Here is a 20,875-nt window from a genome sequence, read left to right as displayed (position 1 = left end):
AAACTGGCCTTCTTTAGACTAGTTGAGTATCTGGAGCATCAACATTTGTGGGTTCGATTACAGGCTCAAAATGGTCAGAAACAAAGACCTTTCTTCTGAAACTCTTCAGTCTATTCTTGTTCTGGGAAATTAAGTCTATTCCATGAGAGAAATTGCCAAGAAAGATCTCATGCAACGCTGTCCTACTCCCTTCACAGAACAGAGAACTGTCTCTAACCAGAATAGAAAGAGTGGGAGGCCCTGGTGCACAACTGAGCAAGAGGACAAGTACATTAGAGTGTCTAGTTTGAGAAACAGATGCCTCACAAGTCCTCAACTGGCAGCTTCATTAAATAATACCCGCAAAACACCAGTCTCAATGTCAACAGTGAAGAGGTGACTCCGGGATGCTGGCCTTGTACTGTAGCACTAAGATCATATTTCATCTATTTAGTTTAAATTTAATTTAGAGTATTTTAGAGCTCCATTGCTTTTGGGAAACCCAGCCCTGGCCAGCCAGAGCTTCAGCACCGACAATACTTCTATCTCTACATGGAGTCTCTTTAGGACTTTTTCAAATACTGGTTTCGATGTTCACTATGGGGTTCGCTAAGGACCACCTACTCTTAGAAGTACCTAACAAAATCATCTGTTGGAGACAGACAGGTAGAGCGGTATATGTCTCACTTCCTTGTCATGGCTGAATCAGAATTAGTTAGGTAACAAAGATAAATAAGATGTTTTATCTTATTTTTGTCATTAGAATGTCTTCTTTTGGATAATACTGTTGGCAGTTGCATTTTCCTCTCTCTTCTCCAGGGAAAAGTCACTTGGGGCCCAGAGAGGGGAGAGGTCAGGATTGTCTTCATATGTGAGGGTATCTGTTAAACCATGTGAAGGGCTCCACAATGTCTGTACACCAGTCACTCCCTACTTTTCCCATTGGGGGGAGGAGTATGACAGTGTCTGGAACCATTGTATGTCCCCTCTGAGGTTGCCCTTATCTTGACCTAGTATATGACCTAAGAGGCTCACTGTCTTTTCTGATCTTGTCCAGGAGGGGGTGAATTTGAGATGGGAGTATCTAGAATTGACCATTGATATATGCCATTGGATGAGGTAATGTTTTGGTCCTAAGTGGTACCAAGAAGGAGATTAGAATCTTGTCTAAAGAGACCAAACTGAACAATAATTTAAAGCTAATGCTGTCTGGCTAGGAGATACTCCTCTCTCTCAATTAATAGTCTTCCTTTGTAATGTTCCTAAGATCTGTTATTCTTCATGTGAGTTGAGAGGGGTGTGTCTTGGCTATAAATGATACTAAGAATTGTTTTGTAAGCACTCTCAAAGAATTCATTTATAGACACTGAATTGATCTGAGAGTCACAGGGCTATGGTGAAGCTCATATTTAATTAAAGATGGACTTTAAAATATAACTCTGACTTGTGTGTGGTTTGCTCTCTCATACAGGAAATTACCACGACATCCTTAAAGAGTGCCTGTCCCTAAAAAGCAACTTCTCATTTTGAAAATGGTCTATGTGTCACGCCCTGACCTTAGATATCCTTTTTATTCTCTATTTTGGTTAGGTCAAGGTGTGACTAGGGTGGGTAGTCTAGTTTTTAATTTCTATGTTGGCCTGGTATGGTTCCCAATCAGAGGCAGCTGTCTATCGTTGTCTCTAAATGGGGATCATATTTAGGCAGCCTTTTCCCACTGGGTTTTTGTGGGATCTTGTCTATGTATAGTTGCCTGCGAGCGCCTTGGTCCATTAATTGAACCAACGCTCGTGACACTATGCAGCATCGATATGAGCCAAAAACCTTAATCTAGTTTCAAAATGTTGCACAATATTAAACACATGGCTTCGTTTTACAACAAGAGTATAGCATACTTGGCTCGCATGAAATTGAAAGCGTCCTCAATTCGCTATTTTTGTGCAATCTCTATTTAGCGTATGTAAAGACAAGATTAAATTAAGAATAGTCTGATGGAAGACAATATTAGCCTATCACTTGTGAATGATGCCCAGCGTGTGCAGTACGGCAAGAAATAGAGCATTACTTTTTGGGGGGGGCTTTTTCAAATCTCAGTCGCACAACTCATGTAGCCTAGACTATAGGCCTATATGTTTTGATAAGGTTTGTATCACAACTGACGTTGCCAAATAACTTCTTATAATTAAGCACGTTAATCTGCTTTACAACTGATGTAGAGCTGAACTCAGTCGTCAGGTGAACGGTGTTTCCTCCGACACATTGGTGCGGCTGACTTCCAGGTTAAGCGGGCGGATGTTAAGAAGCGTGGTATGCCGGGTCATGTTTCAGAGGACGCATGACTCGACCTTTGCCTCCCAAGACGGTTGGGGAGTTGCAGAAACGAGACAAGATCGAAAAAGGGGGTAAAAAACAATGCGAGTGGTTGTATTCATTTGGGATCTATTGCAGAGTTTGAAATATATATTTATTTCACAGAAGGACAAGTTCACCAATATAATACATCAACTTTGGGGGATAGTAGATTGGAATACAGACTGGAATATGTTCCGGGATTCCTCCGATGGCATTGAAGAGTACACCACATCAGTCACTTGCTTTATCAATAAGTGCATTGAGGACCTCGTCCCGACAGTGACTGTACGTACATACCCCAACCAGAAGCCATGGATTACAGGCAACATTCGCACTGTCGCTTTCAAGGAGCAGGACTCTAGCCCGGAAGCTTATAAGAAATCCCGCTATGACCTCCGACAAACCATCAAACAGGCTAAGCGTCAATACAGGACTAAGATCGTATCATACTACACTGGCTCCGATTCTCATCGGATGTGGCAGGGCTTGCAAACCATTACAGACTACAAAGGGAAGCACAGACGAGAGCTGCCCAGTGACACGAGTCTACCAGACAAGCTGAATAACTTCTATGCTCGCTTCGAGGCAAGTAACACTGAAAAATGCATGAGAGCATCAGCTGTTCCAGACGACTGTGTGATCATTCTCTAAGCAGCCGATGTGAGTAACACCTTTAAACAGGTCAACATTCACAAAGCCGCAGGGCCAGAAGGATTACCAGGACGTGTACTCCAAGCATGCGCTGACCAACTGGCAAGTGTCTTCACTGACATTTTCAACCTCTCCCTGTCTGAGTCTGTAATGCCAACATGTTTCATCACTGCCTGGTATGGCAACTGCAAGGCACTACAGAGGGTAGTGCGTACAGTCCAGGACATCACCGGGGCCACTCTCTCATCAAGTTTAACCCATGTTCATTTGCTTGTGTTAACTAGACCGACTGGCTAGCCTCATGGTTCTGCCGTCTTGGGAGTCCACAAAGCTTCGGCTTTTCATCTTGCCGCTTTTTACTGCGATTGGTTCACACAGCCGGGTCAGAGCCTGCTCTGCCTTTGTTCTTGAAAACCCTTCTTCATGGAGCAGGGACAAGACATACCAGTTGCGAAGCTGTTCTGCTGCCCAGGATTACGAATACTGCGCCACAGTTGTTTGCTTCTTCCTTAGGCTTTATTGCTTGACGTCTAATGTCATGGCGCTGGCTGTTCTGTCCGGAAAGAGTCCGCTTGCTGTATCTATCCAGACTGACTTGCTGCAGCCTGGTAGACGAGACGACCCTATGAGGGCCCAGGGAAACCCCATCCCAAAACATGGTGACCATGTCTTTTGGGATGGAAGAGCTAACATACAAATGCCCAAGATGGCATAGCAGTAGGACGTGTGTATTTGTCGTTGTCTTATCCTGTGTCTTATCCCGTGTAAATAGCCAGTCTTTTTCGTATATATCTTAATCTCACTTTCTATCTACAAACTAAATATACTTTCTTGCAACCCGCCTCACCCAATGTGGTATGGATATCAACCCAGAGCATATCAGACTGCTTCTCTATACCATATCAGCGGATTCCTGCCGCTCTGGATCATTACACCGGATCATTGCAGCTAGCTAGCTGCAAACGAGTGGCTACGGTTAGCTAACGCCTCTGTCCTGAAGTAAGTACCAACTAGCCTTGAGCTAGCCTCGAGCTAGGCCCATGTACCAGCTAATTCTAGGGCTACAATACCTCCTTTGCCAATTGACCTGGACCCTTTATTGTCGACACGGAGCCCCACCGATCCATCCTGGCTGGACTTGATCGGTCGATGTGGTCTCAACAGGCTATTCTGTTACGATGTCACCAAAAAGCATCTACTAGTGACTACCGAACGGCACCCTGACTCACCTATCACTGCTCTTTTGACTCTATGATCACTCGGCTACACAGCTGATGCCCCCTGGACTGTTTCAATAAGACGGTACTTCATTTTGTTTACCTGTCAGCCCCAACCTCGAACTCAGGTCCTGTATGTACCTAACTGACCCGCTGTGCCCATTCATCGCCATTTACTAAGTGTTGTCTTAGCTCTCCTGATCAACACCTGTGATTGCTTTATGCTAGAGGTCGACCGATTAATAGGGATGGCCGATTAATTAGGGCCGATTTCAGGCATTTTTGGACACTGATTATGGCCGATTACATTGCACTCCACGAGGAGACTGCGTGGCAGGATCACTATCTGTTATGCAAGTGCAGCAAGGAGCCAAGATAAGGTGCTAGCTAGCATTAAACTTATCTTATGAAAAACAATCAATCTTAACATAATCACTAGTTAACTACACATGGTTGATGATATTACTAGTTTATCTAGCTTGTCCTGCATTGCATATAATCGATGCGGTGCCTGTTAATTTATCATTGAAATCACAGCCTACTTCGCCAAACGGGTGATTTAACAAGCGCATTCGCGAAAAAAGCACTGTCGTTGCACCAATGTGTACCTAACCATAAACATCAATGCCTTTCTTAAAATCAATACACAAGTATATATTTTTAAACTTGCATATTTAGTTAATATTTCCTGCTAACATGAATTTCATTTTAACTAGGGAAATGGTGTCACTTCTCTTGCGTTCTGTGCAGGCAGAGTCAGGGTATATGCAGCAGTTTTGGCTGCCTGGCTCGTTGCGAACTGTGTGAAGACCATTTCTTCCTAACAAAGACCGTAATTAATTTGCCAGAATTGTACATAATTATGACATAACATTGAAGGCTGTGCAATGTAACAGCAATATTTAGACTTGGGTATGCCACCCGCTAGATAAAATAAGAAACAGTTTCGTATTTCACTGAAAGAATAAACATTTTGTTTTCGAAATGATAGTTTCCGGATTTGACCATATTAATGACCTAAGGCTCGTATTTCTGTGTGTTATTATATTATAATTAAGTCTATGATTTGATAGAGCAATCTGACTGAGCGGTGGTAGGCAGCAGCAGACTCGTAAGCATTCATTCAAACAGCACTTTCCTGCATTTGCCAGCAGCTCTTCGCTGTGCTTCAAGCATTGCGCTGTTTATGACTTCAAGCCTATCAACTCCTGAGATTAGGCTGGCAATACTAAAGTACCTATTAGAACATCCAACAGTCAAAGGTATATGAAATACAAATGGTATAGAGAGAAATTGTCCTATAATAACTACAACCTAAAACTTCTTAGCTGGGAATATTGAAGACTCTTAAACGTTAGCCTTTTTATGGCACATATTGCACTTTTACTTTCTTCCCCAACACTTTGTTTTTGCATTATTCACCAAATTGAACATGTTTCAGTATTTATTTGAGACTAAATTTAGTTTATTGATGTATTATATTAAGTTAAAATAAGTGTTCATTCAGTATTGTTGTTATTGTTATTATTACAAATATATATATTAAAATCGGCCGATTAATCGGTGTTGGCTTTTTTTGGTCCTCCAATAATCGGTATTGGTATCGGCGTTGAAAAATCATAATCAGTCGACCTCTACTTTATGCCTCTCTCTAATGTTAATATGCCTTGTCTACTGCTGTCTTTGCTAGTTCTTATTGTTTTTATTTTACTGTAGAGCCCTCAGTCCCGCTCAAAATGCCTTAGATGTCCCACCCCACACCCATGCGGAGACCTGACCTGGCTTAATTGGTGCCTCGTCACTCAACGCCTAGGTTTACCTCCACTGTACTCACAGCCGACCATACCATTGTCTGTACATTATGCCCTGAAATATTTTCTACCACGCCCATAAATCTACTCCTTCTATTCTCTGTCCCCAACGGACTAGACGACTAGTTCTTATAGCCTTTAGCCATTACCTTATCCTACTCCTCCTCTGTTCCTCTGGTGATGTAGAGGTTAACCCAGGCCCTGTAGCCGCAAGCTCCACTCCTATTCCCCAGGTGCTATCATTTGTTGACTTCTGTAATCGAAAAAGCCTTGGATTCATGCATGTTAATATCAGAAGCCTCCTCCCAAAGTTTGTTTTATTCACTGCTTTAGCACACTTCGCCAACCCTGATGTCTTAGGCGTGTCTGAATCCTGGCTTAGGAAATCCACCAAAAATTCTGACATTTCCATCCCTAACTACAACATTTTCCGGCAAGATAGTACTGCCAAAGGGGGTGGAGTTGCAATCTACTGCAGAGATAGCCTGCAGAGTTCTGTCATGCTATCTAAGTCTGTGCCCAAACAGTTTGAGCTTCTACTTTTAAAAATCTACCTTTCCAGAAATAAGTGTCTCACTGTTGCCCTGGAAATAAGTGTCTCCCAGCTGTGCCCTGGACACCATATGTTAATTAATTGTCCCCCAATTATCTTCAGAGTTTGTACTGTTAGGTGACCTAAACTGGGATATGCTTAACACCTCGGCCGTCCTACAATCAAAGCTAGATGCCCTCAATCTCACACAAATTATCAAGGAACCTACCAGGTACAACCCTAAATCCGTAAACACGGGCACCCACATAGATGTCATCCTGACCAACCTGCTTTCTAAATACACCTCTGCTGTCTTCAACCAGGATCTCAGCGATCACTGCCTCATTGCCTGCGTCCATTATGGTCCTGCTGTAAAATGACCACCCCTCATCACTGTCAAACACTCTCTAAAACACTTCAGCGAACACCCTAGTGAACGAAGCAATTCACAATCCTCAATTCTCAATACTTTTTGCCTGGCTAACCAGACTCATTGCTCCGGCCAAACGCTACGCCACACCCACGGACTATGCATACTATGCATGCCAGTCTCTCTTGGTCAAGAGTTGGGGAGAGACTGACTGCATCCCTTTTTCTTTTTATAAGAAACATTCATGTGTTGAAAATCCCAAATTGTTTGCATAGTCAACTTACATACAGCTCTGACATTCACACTTACCCCATCAAACATTCCACCAGGGATCTTTTCACAGTCCCCAAATCCAGAACAAATTCAAGAAAGCGTACAATATTATATTGAGCCATTATTGCATGGAACTTCGTTCCATCTCATATTGCTCAAGTGAACAGCAAACCTGGTTGAAAAAAACAGATAAAGCAACGCCTCTCCCCTATTTGATCTATATAGTTTGTGTGTATGTATTGATATGTAGGCTACGTGTGCCTTTTAGTTCTGTCCTTGAGTTGTTGTCTATTAATGTTCTGTATTATGTCATGTTTCATGTTTTGTGTGGACCCCAGGAAGAGTAGCTGCTACTTTTGCAAAAGCTAATGGGGATCCTAATAAAATACCAAATACCAGAAAAGTCTGGCTCTGAGTACCTCCGCGACCCTTCACTGAATGTGAACACATTCGTGGCCGTCTGATTGGTCCAGAAACTGATAGGTTGGGCCAGAGCCAGAACACATGTGGGTAAAGATGGCACCGGAGAAGAAGGCTGACATTTTACGTGTTCCTATCCAATTGTGTTTTTTTGTTTCTTTCTTTGTGTTGTTTGTAACTTATTTTTTTACTTATTTTGTACAGCTACTGTCTCTTATGACCGAAAATAACATCTGGACATCAGAACTGCGATTACTCACCACGAACTGGCAGAATCCTTTTTTTCCTTTAACGAGTCCGACGAGCCCAACGTGAATGACATACTGCTTCCCTGGGAACAGGCCCAGATCACCGTCATTTGTGTGAAGAGAAGGCGGAGAAAAAGGGGCTGGATGGAGGGCTGCCTTCTGAGAATTTGTAGGCGATCGAATAAACCCCCGGTGCCTTCCAAATCTGCTAGCAAACGTGCAATCTTTGGAAAATAAAATCGATGACCTACGTGGAAGATTAAACTACCAACAGGACATTCAAAAATGTAATATCTTGTGCTTCACGGAGTAGTGGCTGAACGATGACATTATCAACATACAGCTGGCTGGTTATACGCTGTATCGGCAGGATAGAACAGCGACGTCTGGTAAGACAAGGGGCAGCGTATTTATTTTTATAAATAATAGCTAGTGGACGACATCTAAGGAAGTCTCAAGGTTTTGCTCGCCTGAGGTAGAGTATGATAAGCTGTAGACCATACTATCTACCTCAAGAGTTTCATCTGTATTTTTCGTAGCTGTCTACATACCACCACAGACTGATGCTGGCAATAAGACCACATTCAATGAGATGTATTCCGAAATAAGCAAACAGGAAAACGCTCACCCAGAGGCGGCGAACCTAGTGGCTGGGGACTTACACACAGAGACGCATACAAAGCTCTCCCTCACCCTCCATTTGGCAAAGATGGCCATAATTCTATCCTCCTGATTCCTGCTTACGAGCAAAAAATAAAGCAGGAAGCACCAGTTACTCAATCAATAAAAAAGTGGTCAGATGAAGCAGATTAAAAAGCCACTGGACTGTTTTACTAACACAGACTGGAATATTCTTTGTACGTACATACCCCAACCAGAAGCCATGGATTACAGGCAACATTCGCACTGAGCTAAAGGCTAGAGCTGCCGCTTTCAAGGAGCGGGACTCTAACCCGGAAGCTTATAAGAAATCCCCCTATGCCCTCCGACGAACCATCAAACAGGCAAAGTGTCAATACAGGACTAAGATCGAATCGTACTACACCGGCTCTGACGCTCGTTGGATGTGGCAGGGCTTGCAAACCATTACAGACTACAAAGGGAAGCACAGCCGAGAGCTGACCAGTGACACGAGTCTACCAGACAAACTGAATAACTTCGAGGCAAATAACACTGAAACATGCATGAGAGCACCAGCTGTTCCAGAAGACTGTGTGATCACGCACTCCGCAATCAATGTGAGTAAGACCTTCAAACAGGTTAACATTCACAAGGACGCAGGGCCCGACGGATTACCAGGTGCTGACCAACTGACAAGTGTCTTCACTGACATTTTCAACCTCTCCCTGTCCGAGTCTGTAATACCAACATGTTTTAAGCAGACCGCCATAGTCTCTGTGCCCAAGAACACTAAGGTGGCCTGCCTAAGAACACTAAGGTAACCTCATGTCTGTAGCCATGAAGTGCTTTGAAAGGCTGGTCATGGCTCACATCAACACCATTATCCCGAAAACCCTAGACCCACTCTAATTTGCATACCGCCCTAACAGATCCACAGATGATGCAATCTCTATTGCACTCCACACTGCCCTTTCCCACCTGGACAAAAGGAACACCTATGTAAGAATGCTATTCATTGGATACAGCGCAGCATTTAACACCACAGTGCCCTCAAAGCTCATCAATAATCTAAGGACCCTGGGACTAAACACCTCACTCTGCAACTGGATCCTAGACATCCTGACGAGCCGTCCCCAGGTGGTAAGGGTAGGTAACAACACATCCGCCACGCTGATGCTCAACACAGTGGTCCCTCAGGGGTGTATGCTCAGTCCCTTCCTGTCCTCCCTGTTCACTCATGACTGCACAACCAGGCACGACTACAACACTATCATTAAGTTTGCCGATGACACAACAGTGGTAGGCTGCTACCACACGACAAGTGGTACCAGAGCGCCAAGTCTAGGTCTAAGAGGCTTTTAAATAGCTTCTACCCCCAAGCCATAAGACTCCTGAACATCTAATCAAATGGCTACCCAGACTATTTGCATTGCCCCCCCCCCCCCCCCCCCCCCCTCCGCCCTCTTTTACACTGCTGCTACTCTCTGTTGTTATCATCTATGCATAGTCACTTTAATAACTCTACCTACGTGTACATATTACCTCAATTACCTCGACTAACCGGTGCCCCCGCACATTGACTCTGTACCGGTACACCCCTGTATATAGTGTCGCTATTGTTATTTCACTGCTGTTCTTTAATTACTTGTTACTTTTATTTCTTATTCATATTTTTATTTTTTTAACTGCATTGTTGGTTAGGGGCTCGTAAGTAAGCATTTCACTGTAACGTCTACACCTGTTGTATTTGGTGCATGTGACTAATAAAGTTTGATTTAATTTGAAAGCGGCAGTTAGAAAATGTGTCATTGGCTTTGATATTCTGATTTGTTAGACAATCCAATCGCTGATGACTTTGTTTTGTACAACACCACCCGTGCCCCTCGTCACCATAAATTACTTCAATAGTGCCAGTCTCAAATTAAAGTATTTAGCAAGCAATAGAGCAGTGGAAGAGTTTAGTATAAGTCGTCAGGCTAGGACACTTTAGCCTTCGGGGATAGCCGATGAGAGAAAAAAGGGGGGGAAGAGAGTAGGAAAAGAGACAGGCCCAAGACTCTTGGAAAAGAGTGCCAGCCCCTTATGCACGCTCTGTTTTACAGTTGTTACATTTTTTGTGGAGAAGTGGTGTGACTATACAGATTGTTCCTTCCTACACTCTGTTTTCCATGGTCCTATACTCCCTGTGGGATCTTTTGGATGGAGAGAAGGTTAATCTTTCTCTGCCTGCCAAGGCCTCGACAGTTATAGTTCATCCATAACTGTTGTGTCGTCTCTAAGGGGGGCATGTTGCTTACGCCCAGTCGCTAAGCTTTTAGCTCGTCCTGGGACATGTCTATTGTGCTTAAGCTTGGATATATAATATTCCTCCAACTTTTGCTTTACTACTGCCCTAAGCGTATGTCTGGGCTGTGCTCCTCCAGCCACTGTTCGCGCCTGCAGTCTGCCCAGAGGTTTTTCAGGTTAATGTACCTAACCCCATCTTTGGCTCAGGTCAATTGTTTTCTTCTCCCATTGTTGCACCTTAGGAGACTATGGCTTTTCACCTGTCGCTGTCCAGTACGTGCGGTTCGCATCTACTTGGATTGTAAGAGAGCTTGGGCAAGGGTGTCATGCTCTTCTCTCATTGGGCAACCACCCTCAGAAGAGGGTGGGCCCTTCTCTCTTGGGACAATATTCTGATGAGTTTACCTATTTGGAACTGTTTTTGGAACATATCTCAGTTGGTATTTGGTATTTTATGTCAGGTGGGGAAAGTGTGTGTGTCAGAGCTGTGTGTAAGTTGACAATGCAAACAATTAGGGATTTTCAACACATTAATGTTTCTTATAAAAATAAGAAGTGATTAAGTCAGTCTCTACTCAACTCTTAGCCAAGAAAGACTCCATAGACATCCATAGTATTTATATCAGCTCTCTGATTACAATTAAGAGCTAAATGTACCGCTCTGTTCTGGGCCAGTTTAACTAGGTCTTTCCTTGCAGCACTGGACCACACGACTGAACAATAATCAAGATTAGACTAAAATAGAGCCTGCAGAACTTGCTTTTTGAAGTGTGGTGTCAAAAAAGCAGAGTATCTCTTTATTACGGCTACATCTCTCCCCATATTACAACCATTGAATCTATATGTTTTGACCTAGACAGTTTACAATCTAAGGTAACGCAAGTAATTTAGTCTCCTTAACTTGTTAAACAGCCACACCATTCATTAAAAAATACAGCTGAGGTCTAGCACTTAGTTTTAGAGATGTTCAGGGCCAGTTTATTACTGTCCGCCCATTCCAAAACAAACTGCAACTCTTTGTTAAGGGTTTCAGTGTCTTCATTAGCTGTGGTTGCTGATGAGTATATGGTTGAATCATCAGCATACATTGACACACATGCTTTGTTTAATGCCAGTGGCAGGTCATTGGTAAAAATAGAAGAGAGTAGAGGGCCCAGACAGCTGTCCTGCGGTACACCACACTTTACATATTTGACATCAGAGAAGCTTCCATTAAAGAAAACCCTTTGAGTTCTATTAGATAGATATCTCTGAATCCACATTATGGCAGAGGTTGAAAAGCCATAGCACATAAGCTTTTTCAACAACAGGTTATGGTCAATAATATCAAAGACTGCACTGAAATCTAACAGTACAGCTCCCACAATCTTCTTATTATCGATTTCTTTCAACCAATCATCAGTCATTTGTGTCAGTGCAGTACATGTTGAGTGCCCTTCTCTATAAAGCATGCTGAAAGTCTGTTGTTAATTTGTTTTTAGGGAAATACAATGCTATTTGGTCAAAGTTTGCTAAGAGCTGGCAGCAATTTTATAGGTCTGCTGTTAGAATCATTAAAGGAAGCTTTACCACTTTTGGGTAGCGGAATTACTTTGGCTTCCCTCCAGGACTGAGGACAAAGACTTTCCTCTAGGCTCAGATTAAAGATATGACAGATAGGAGTGGCTATATAGTCAGCTACCATCCTCAATAGCTTTCCATCTCAGTTGTAAATGCCAGGAGGTTTGTCATTATTGATTGATAACAATCATTTTACCACCTCTCCCACACTAACTTTACAAAATTCAAACTTGCAATGCTTTTCTTTCATTATTTGTTTTTTTATGCATGAATACAATTGCTCACTGTTTGTTGTTGGCATTTCCTGCCTAAATTTGCCCACATTGCCCAAAAAAATGTTTTTAATAATTGGCAACATCAAATGGTTTTGTGATGAATAAGCCATCTGATTCGATGAAAGATGGAATTGAATTTGTCTTTCTGCCCATAATTTAATTTAAAGTACTCAAAAAATAAAAAACATTCTTTACATCATTGATCTTGGCTTCATAATAAAGTTTATTCTTCTTTTTGTTGAGTTTAGTCACATAATTTCTCAATTTGCAGTAAGTCAGCCAGTCAGATGGGCAGCCAGACTTATTAGCCGCTTCTTTTGCCCCATCTCTTCCAACCATACAGTTTTTCAATTCCTCATCAATCCATGGTGCTTTAACAGTCCTAACAGTCAGTTTCTTGACAGGTGCATGTTTATCAATAGTTGGAAGAAGCAATTGCATAAATTGTGTAAAGTGCAGCATCTGGATGCTCCTCTTTAATCACATCAGACCAACACATATTTTTAACATCATCCACCTAAGAGTCACAACAAAATATTTTGTATGATCTCTTATAGTCTATTTTAGGCCCAGCTGTTGGAACTTTGGCTTTCCTGGATATAGCCACTATATTGTGATCATTGCATCCAATGGGTAGAACAAAGTTCTACAGCATTAGTAAAAATGTGATCGATACATGTAGATGATCTTGTTCCTGTAGTGTTTGTAAACACCCTGGTAGGTTGATTAATAACCTGAACCAGATTAAATGCACTGGTTACAGTAAGAAACTTCCTGTTGAGCGGACAGCTTGATGAAAACCAGTCAATATTCAGGTCCGCAAGAAAGTAGACCTCTCTGTTTACATCACATACACTATTAAGCATTTCACACGTATTATTTAGATACTGACTGTTAGCACTTGGTGGCCTATAGCAATAACCTAAAAGAAAAGGCTTTAGATGTGCCAAGTGAACCTGCAACCACAACACTTCAATAACACTTGACATAAGATCTTCTCTAAGCATTACAGGGATATGGCTCTGAATATATACAGCAACACCTCCCCAAAAATAATTTCTGTCTCTTCTATAGATGTTATATCCTTGAATTGCTACTGATGTATCATCAAATTAATTATCTAAGTGAGTCTCGTAAATGGCTAATATATGAATGTTATCTGACAAGTTATGGATTTCATGAACCTTATTTCTAAGGCTACCTACATTAATATGGGTTATTTTTAGCACTTTCCTGTGTAGCTTATCAGAGATAGACATAAAACTGAAAAGAGCAAACAAAGCAAGAGATAAACATATACCTTCAGCAGTCCATTAATCAATTGGTGTGTGTGTGTGTGTGTGTGTGTGTGTGTGTGTGTGTGTGTGTGTGTGTGTGTGTGTGTGTGTGTGTGTGTGTGTGCGCGCTGCGGGCTGAAGCTACGAAACCATAGGCTTGGCTCTCTCACCCCTTCCAGGCTTCTGGGAGGGAGGGTGGATAATGAGCCTGTCATAATAGATGCAAGCAATGTCTCCATGCACTCTGGCAGCTTTCATGGCTGGGATCAGTTCTTTCCTCTTCTGGCGCACAGCTTCAGGATAGTCCTCGTTGAGGAAGATATACGTTCCTCTCAAGTTCTTTGCTCTTTCCAGAACAGCTACCTTGTCCTTGAACCTCAGGAACTTGACCACTATCGGCCTGGGCCTATCACGGTGGTGGGTTTTCCAGTCCTGTGGGCGTGCTCCACCTCAATCTTCCTGTGGTCCATCTTCAATTTCTCAGAGATCATTTCCCTCACTCTGTCCTCAGAATCCATCCAGGTCTCATGTGGAGATTCTGCAATTCCGTCCACAACCATGTTGTTCCGCCTTGATTGTCCCTCGAGACAATCATTGCTATCATGGATTCATACACAGAACTGATGTCCTTTATCAATGACTTACAGATTGCTGTCTTCTTGCCGTTCTCCTGTTCCAACTCATCGAGCTGACCCTGAGAAAACGCAAACTGTTCTTCAGGTCCTGGACCTCTCTGGTCAGGTCGTCCATTCTTTTAGAACTAGAATCCATGAGTATTTGGACAAAACACTTGAAGCTATTTTCTTGTTGAGACTGTATGCGCCTTGTATTGGGCTTCCCCTCACTTTGTTATGAGGTTTTTCCTTAATGGGTTGTCTGTGCACCTTTTTGGGGCAGTACTCCCTTAGTTTTGGGACCTCTGAGGGTTGCTGATGTTTGGACTTCCCTGGCTTCGGGGAGTATGTTTTGCAATTCAGATGTTGGCCATATCCCCATAGTGATGCAGTGAAATTGGGGTGGCAGGTAGCCTAGCGTTTAGAACATTGGGCAAGAAACACAAAGGTCGTTGGTTTGAATACATGCGCAAACAAGGTGAAAAATCTGTCGATGTGCACTTGAGCAAGGAATTTAACATTAATTTGCTCCAGGGGTGGCGTACTACTATGGCTGACCCTGTAAAATAACACATTTTACTACACCTATCTGGTTTATGTGACTATATATATAAAACATATTTAAAAAATTGTCAAGTATTTGAAAGAGAACTTAAGGTTACTTGCTTAACTCTTGTTCTCTAATAATATGAGTGAGATCTATCATCGCATTCCCCTGCTTGCAAGAGTGTGAGGAAGAGAAGCGTGCTTGAGAGTAACCAGAGGACAGGTGAGTGGCTCCTTTTAAGGAAGTTAGGGTTTCACCTCCTTCACCACTTTACCTGTCTGTCTTCAACAGACGCTTTTGATAGGTACTTACAGTACTAGAGTAGGAGGTCCTTGGCGGGGGGAGGGGGATAAATCAGCTATGAAATAAGCAGATAGAATTGAAGTCTATCAAGTAACATTACTTGCATAATTTCTAATCCCCTTTTTTTAAATATATACTGTATTGTTTTATTTATTATGCCGATGCACCCCTCTCCTCTGGTTGGAGGACTTAATGGAAAACATAAAAATGAAATTTAAGTTTATTTCCTAATTGCACTGGAATCCATGCACATCTGCCAATAAACCAATCACTCCAATCTTAATTCCAACCCTCAGATGTCCACAGACTAACCCATCTTTCCCAGTTCATTACCATTGTATTGTTTATTTTTGCAATACATCCTTCTATTTTACTGTGATGTTTTATGAGGGTATTGAACCTCTCTATTTGTAAAATTTCTACTGAGATTGCCCTAAAAATAAATACTATAATTTTTGGGGCGTTTATATTGCTATCTCATTACAACGGCTCTGGTCATCATATGACCCAATTGGTAATAGATTTCCATTAAGCATAATTATAAATATTACGGCATAAAGCACACAAAAAATGTGTTCATAATTTGGCATGGAAAGGGCCACCATGTGTAGTCTCACACTATTACAAAGATGAATGCCAAGTGGGGATGGGAGTTATGATAAGCATAATTGGGGCCTTGGTCATATCCTTGGTCATATCCATGTCACGTTGGTATAAAGAGATTCGGGAGACAGACGCAGGAATGCGTAATAGGGGTATTTATTGCACCCAAATTACGGCATGTCGTGTAAAGGCACGGGGACGAAGACCAAACAAACACCATACAAAAACACAGAGTTGAAACCCAAACAAAAGAGAGAGGAGTACCTCTAATAAATCACACACTCTCACAATGATTAACACACGGGACGAGACCCGTAATCATCTGTGCAATCCACAAGGGCAGCACACAGGTACTCGCACGCACCAACGGACCTAGTAACAATAATCAACCCCACCATGGTGAACAAAGGGCACATATACACAAATACAATCAGTGAGAATAGGGGCCAGGTGTGCGTAATGAAAGTTCCAGAGGGATCCGTGACAATCCAGTTATATTTTTTTACAATTTTCAAGTCTCCATGTGGATAACAAAGGGATTATGATCAAACTTGTGAAAGAGATCATGTAAAGGATAATCAACGAGGGGCTATGCGTTCTATGGAAAACAATGAATGATGAATAATTAAGCAATAAGGCCCGAGGTGGTGTGGTATATGGCCAATATAACACGGCTAAGGGTTGTTCTTATGCATGAAGCAACGAGGTTGTCTCGTTCACTCTACGTATGGTACTACAGAAATAGAAATTCAAAAGTAAAACATTGTTTCCGAGGCTGGACAGGGTTATATTAATCACCGCTGTACCAAACTAAATACTAGGCTGGAAGCAAGGGGAAATAGTGTGTGAGTTAGCATAAATACAAGATAAATAGAAGAGATGATTCCAGTGGTATAGTGGTGTCTGGAGAAGTGGGTATATTTTAATTCAAACACGTGAAGGAAAGGCGCCCTGTGTGAAAAATTCTATGAGAAACAGTGACATACACTCTAAATTCCCTAAAATGATAAATCCCATATTGGTCTTTCACAGTCAGGCCAACCCAAGCTGTACTGTGCAAGTAGGCTACTAGTAATCCTACCATTGAAACAGATACTTGTAAAAATCAAAATCACAGGTTTCAGATTTTTGCACATTTTTTCAGGTTTTCACTCTCAAAGTCACACGTTTTTTAAACAGAAACAAACAGAAAATGGAATGTTCTAAGTCAGTGTGTCCCAAATCTGGCCCTGGGGTACCTCCAACAGTACACTTTTTTTTTTATTGTGACCCTGGACAAGCACACCTGATCCAACTTGTCAACTAATCATCAAGCCCTCAATGAGTTGTATGAGGTGTGGTTGTCCAGGGCTACAACAAAAATGTGTGCTGCTGGGGGTACAGGAAGGCCAGGGTTGGGAAACACAGTTCTAAGTCCATAACCATGCCTAAACTACATCAGGAGACCACTTTTGAGGTCTTGGAAAAATCTAAGAAATGTATATTTTTAAGTGTAGTTACCCTTAATAAAAGTGTAGAAGCACCTAGCACTGTTGTTTGATTAGCAGTGTTTCTGTACCACATGAGTTGGTACAGTTGGTTTGCAAAATAAATGGCTATTGGATTGACGTAAATAATCATGATATTATTCTGACAGGTATACTACTTTGTAGCTACTGTAGTTAACATTTAATATAGAAGGTTTTGGGAAAGCTTTTCCATCTACCAGAAGATGGTTAGGCCTACCATTAGCATCGCTAGAAAACATATAGGCTATTCCTTATTTGTTTGAAACTTGGACGTTTTACTTCATATTATGAGGCATGTTTTAGGCCTACCATACTTGAAAGTAGCGCATAGCCAAAATCCCACGATAGAAACGTGGAGGCAATTATTTGTATGACTTACTCATATGCTTTCTAATGTTCTATTGATTTTCTTTCAACTGTCTTTCATTGTCTAGCAGCCAAAGGCATTATCCTAGTCATATTAGCACCCCACGATAATTGTTGCATGTTTAAATCCCCCTCTCTCTAAATTTCTAACGGATATGTCTATCTCTGTCAATGAATCCGCTCGCATGTGCGGTGCACGTTATTGAACGTTATTCTTCCAGCAAATTGCATTTTGGAACATTTAAGCGAAGGCCTACCGCCGTCTGTACATTGTCGCGACTAAAAAGTGAAGAAATAATAGTTTATCAACATTTTAAGCTAAACATGCTGATCTTTTCCATCAGCCTTCTTAATTGAAACAGCGTATACCTCCACTACACTACTTTGGTACATATCAATGGGGATTAAGAAGTGAGTATACGGAACGCCCACGGGAAAATAAGTGGGTATACCACTACACCACTGGATGATTCGGACAGCAACAATGAACACAGTAGTGATCATTTTCAGATGGAACTGTTAGCAGGCATAGTTGTGTCTGTGACTGCCAATACAGCACGGCTTGGAACTCTGCTTGTCCAATCAGCATCCAGGATCAAAACAAACAGTTTTATAAGTGTATATAACATAGGTATGTATAGAATTTTTGTCAGTTATTGAGTTCAAATAAGCTATAGTAATCATGTATGACTATGTTGCATGTGACCATAAAGTAAAGATTAATGATGTACTCACCACCTTTCTGAGGACAATAGCACATTTTGTGGTTGTGAACACAATTCTTTCAAACAGGGACTTAAAACAAGAGTATGTGCTAACCAATTATTTCAAACGGGACTTAAAACAAGAGTATGTGCTAACCTGTGTGTGTGTGAGTGAGTGAGTGAGTGAGTGAGTGAGTGAGTGAGTGAGTGAGTGAGTGAGTGAGTGACAAAACTTCTGAATATTGAGTGAATTTTCATAACCACTGCATCCCCAAAGACTCTCTACTCTCTTGCAGGACTGTTTTGTAAACTGTATCTTATTATCTCTGTTAATATATATATATATATATATGTTACAGACTGAGTTAGGGCTCAGAATGTACATTCATTTGTGTATTGTTTGATAACCTATACACATTCACATACGGGTTTATGTGACTCATCCAGAAAAAAATAGATGTCACACTCAATTAACACCTTGATAAATATAATGACAAGAAAAATTATTGACTATTATTTGTCTCTCAAAGAAATGTGTGATATATTGCCATGTATTTGATAGTCTATTATGCACGTTGTAAATTATTAGAAAAACACATTAACAATTTACCAAATTCATAATTTATATATTTTAAAAAACAGTTTCTAGATGGTAGGCCTATAAGTAAAGTCCAGAAGTGCCAATCACATCGAAGTGAGGATTTACTTTTACAACAATAAAGTTTGTAATCCCTGCATTACTTACTACCTTGTCCCTCAACACTGTCCGTGATTTTCATCTCTTGGTCCTGGTCCATACTGAAAGGATCGCCCTGACTCGGTCTTTTGGATAGGTTCGCCTCCGGAGCGCATCCGCCGTTTCTTACAGCTGAAGGATCCACGATTGTGGGATCCGGGACGGGGAAGGAATCTTGTGTCGTTGGGTCAGTCATGGTTTACTTATAGGTCAAAAATCCTCGGGAAAATAATCTCACAAAGGACTGCCAAGTGCAGCCATCTAGGGCGCGAATGCCGCCGGTGTTGACAAGCACGAAGTGAAGGCGGCGATGACTAGAAGAAAGATAAACGCAATATCCACACCACAGCATCAGCAGCAACAGACCCAAAACCCCTCCCTCTCAACTGACGTGAGCAGATTCCTAAATTAAGGTTTTGTTTCACTTGTGTAGGAGAGATCTGATTATCAGCACATGCATTTGCTAGACATAAGACTGTCATGTGATGCTCAATTGTCGATTGAGACAGCAACTTTTTCACCCCTCCCTCTAAATCCATGCACGCAACCATGCGCAAAATGCAAGAACCCCGCTCAAAAAACAACTGTCAATATACAGTATCACTGGGTTTGGATTCCATACACTATTTCTCTCATTTCTTCCTGGAAAATAATAGCCTTTAGTGTTATCGATAGGCTACCTGGGGTTTGTAAATATATTTTCTAGTTTGATATTAATTATTTTAATAGGTTACTTTTCAACGTTGCCTACAGTTGATCTGGTTTTACAAGTAATAGATTAAATTTCAGTAATGGATTGAATGGTATGAGTGAATGCAACTCAATCAATAGTGGGGTTTTTCAGCAATTTGAAAGCATGAGTCCACAAGGTGGCGCAAACTGTACATAGCAGAAAACAGAACGCCGGATGCACCTGTTGTTTTATTATAATAAACAGTTATAAACATAAAGTATGTGTGTATTATATGATAATCTATGGTTCACATTACCAACCAAAACATAGTTTTCAGTTTTGCAATGTACACAATATATACAGTAGTATGTGGACTCCCCTTCAAATTAGTGGATTCAACTTTTTCAGCCACACTAGGCAATCTCTATAGACAAACATTGGCAGTAGAATGGCCTTACTGAAGAGCTCAGGGACTTTCAATGTGCCACTGTCTTAGGATGCCACCTTTCCAACAAGTCAGTTCGTCAAATTACTGCCCTGATAGAGCTGCCCCGGTCAACTGTAAGTGCTGTTATTTTGAAGTGGAAACAACTAAGAGCAGCAATGGCTAAGCAGTGAAGATCACAGAACTGGACTGCAGAGTGCTAAAGTGCGTAGCACGTAAAAATTGTCTATCCTCAGTTGCAACACTCACAATATAGTTCCAAACTGCCTCTGAAAACAACTTCAGCACAAGAACTGTTCATCGGGACCTTCATGAAATGGGATTCCATAGCCGAGCAGCCTCACACAAGCCTAAAATCACCATGCACGATGCCAAGCGTCGGCTGGAGTGGTGTAAAACTCGGCACCATTAGACTCTGGAGCAGTGGAAACGCATTCTCTGGAGTAATGAATCACGCTTCACCATCTGGCAGTCTGACGGACAAATCTGGGTTTGGCGGATGCC

The 20,875-nt window shown here is 41.7% G+C and overlaps 1 protein-coding gene across 3 annotated transcripts in view; it reads right to left on the bottom strand.

Moving 5' to 3' along the window:
• The window catches only part of LOC139399914 (transmembrane protein 163a), a 96,422-nt gene extending 76,899 nt beyond the window's left edge, over positions 1-19,523 (bottom strand). For 2 of the 3 annotated variants that reach the window (XM_071145043.1, XM_071145058.1), the window contains exon 1: positions 19,263-19,523. In XM_071145043.1, the coding sequence (XP_071001144.1) occupies positions 19,263-19,449 (187 nt within the window). In that variant the 5' untranslated portion in view covers positions 19,450-19,523. The remainder of the gene's footprint in view (positions 1-19,262) is intronic. The other variant, XM_071145051.1, reaches the window with a different exon arrangement.
• Between the last annotated feature and the right edge of the window lie 1,352 nt (positions 19,524-20,875).

Source organism: Oncorhynchus clarkii, chromosome 3 (genome assembly GCF_045791955.1).
Source record: "Oncorhynchus clarkii lewisi isolate Uvic-CL-2024 chromosome 3, UVic_Ocla_1.0, whole genome shotgun sequence".
NCBI classification, from domain to species: Eukaryota; Metazoa; Chordata; class Actinopteri; order Salmoniformes; family Salmonidae; genus Oncorhynchus; species Oncorhynchus clarkii.
The sequence above is the reverse complement of the archived record's forward strand: the minus strand, read 5'-3'. Positions and strand labels throughout refer to the sequence as shown.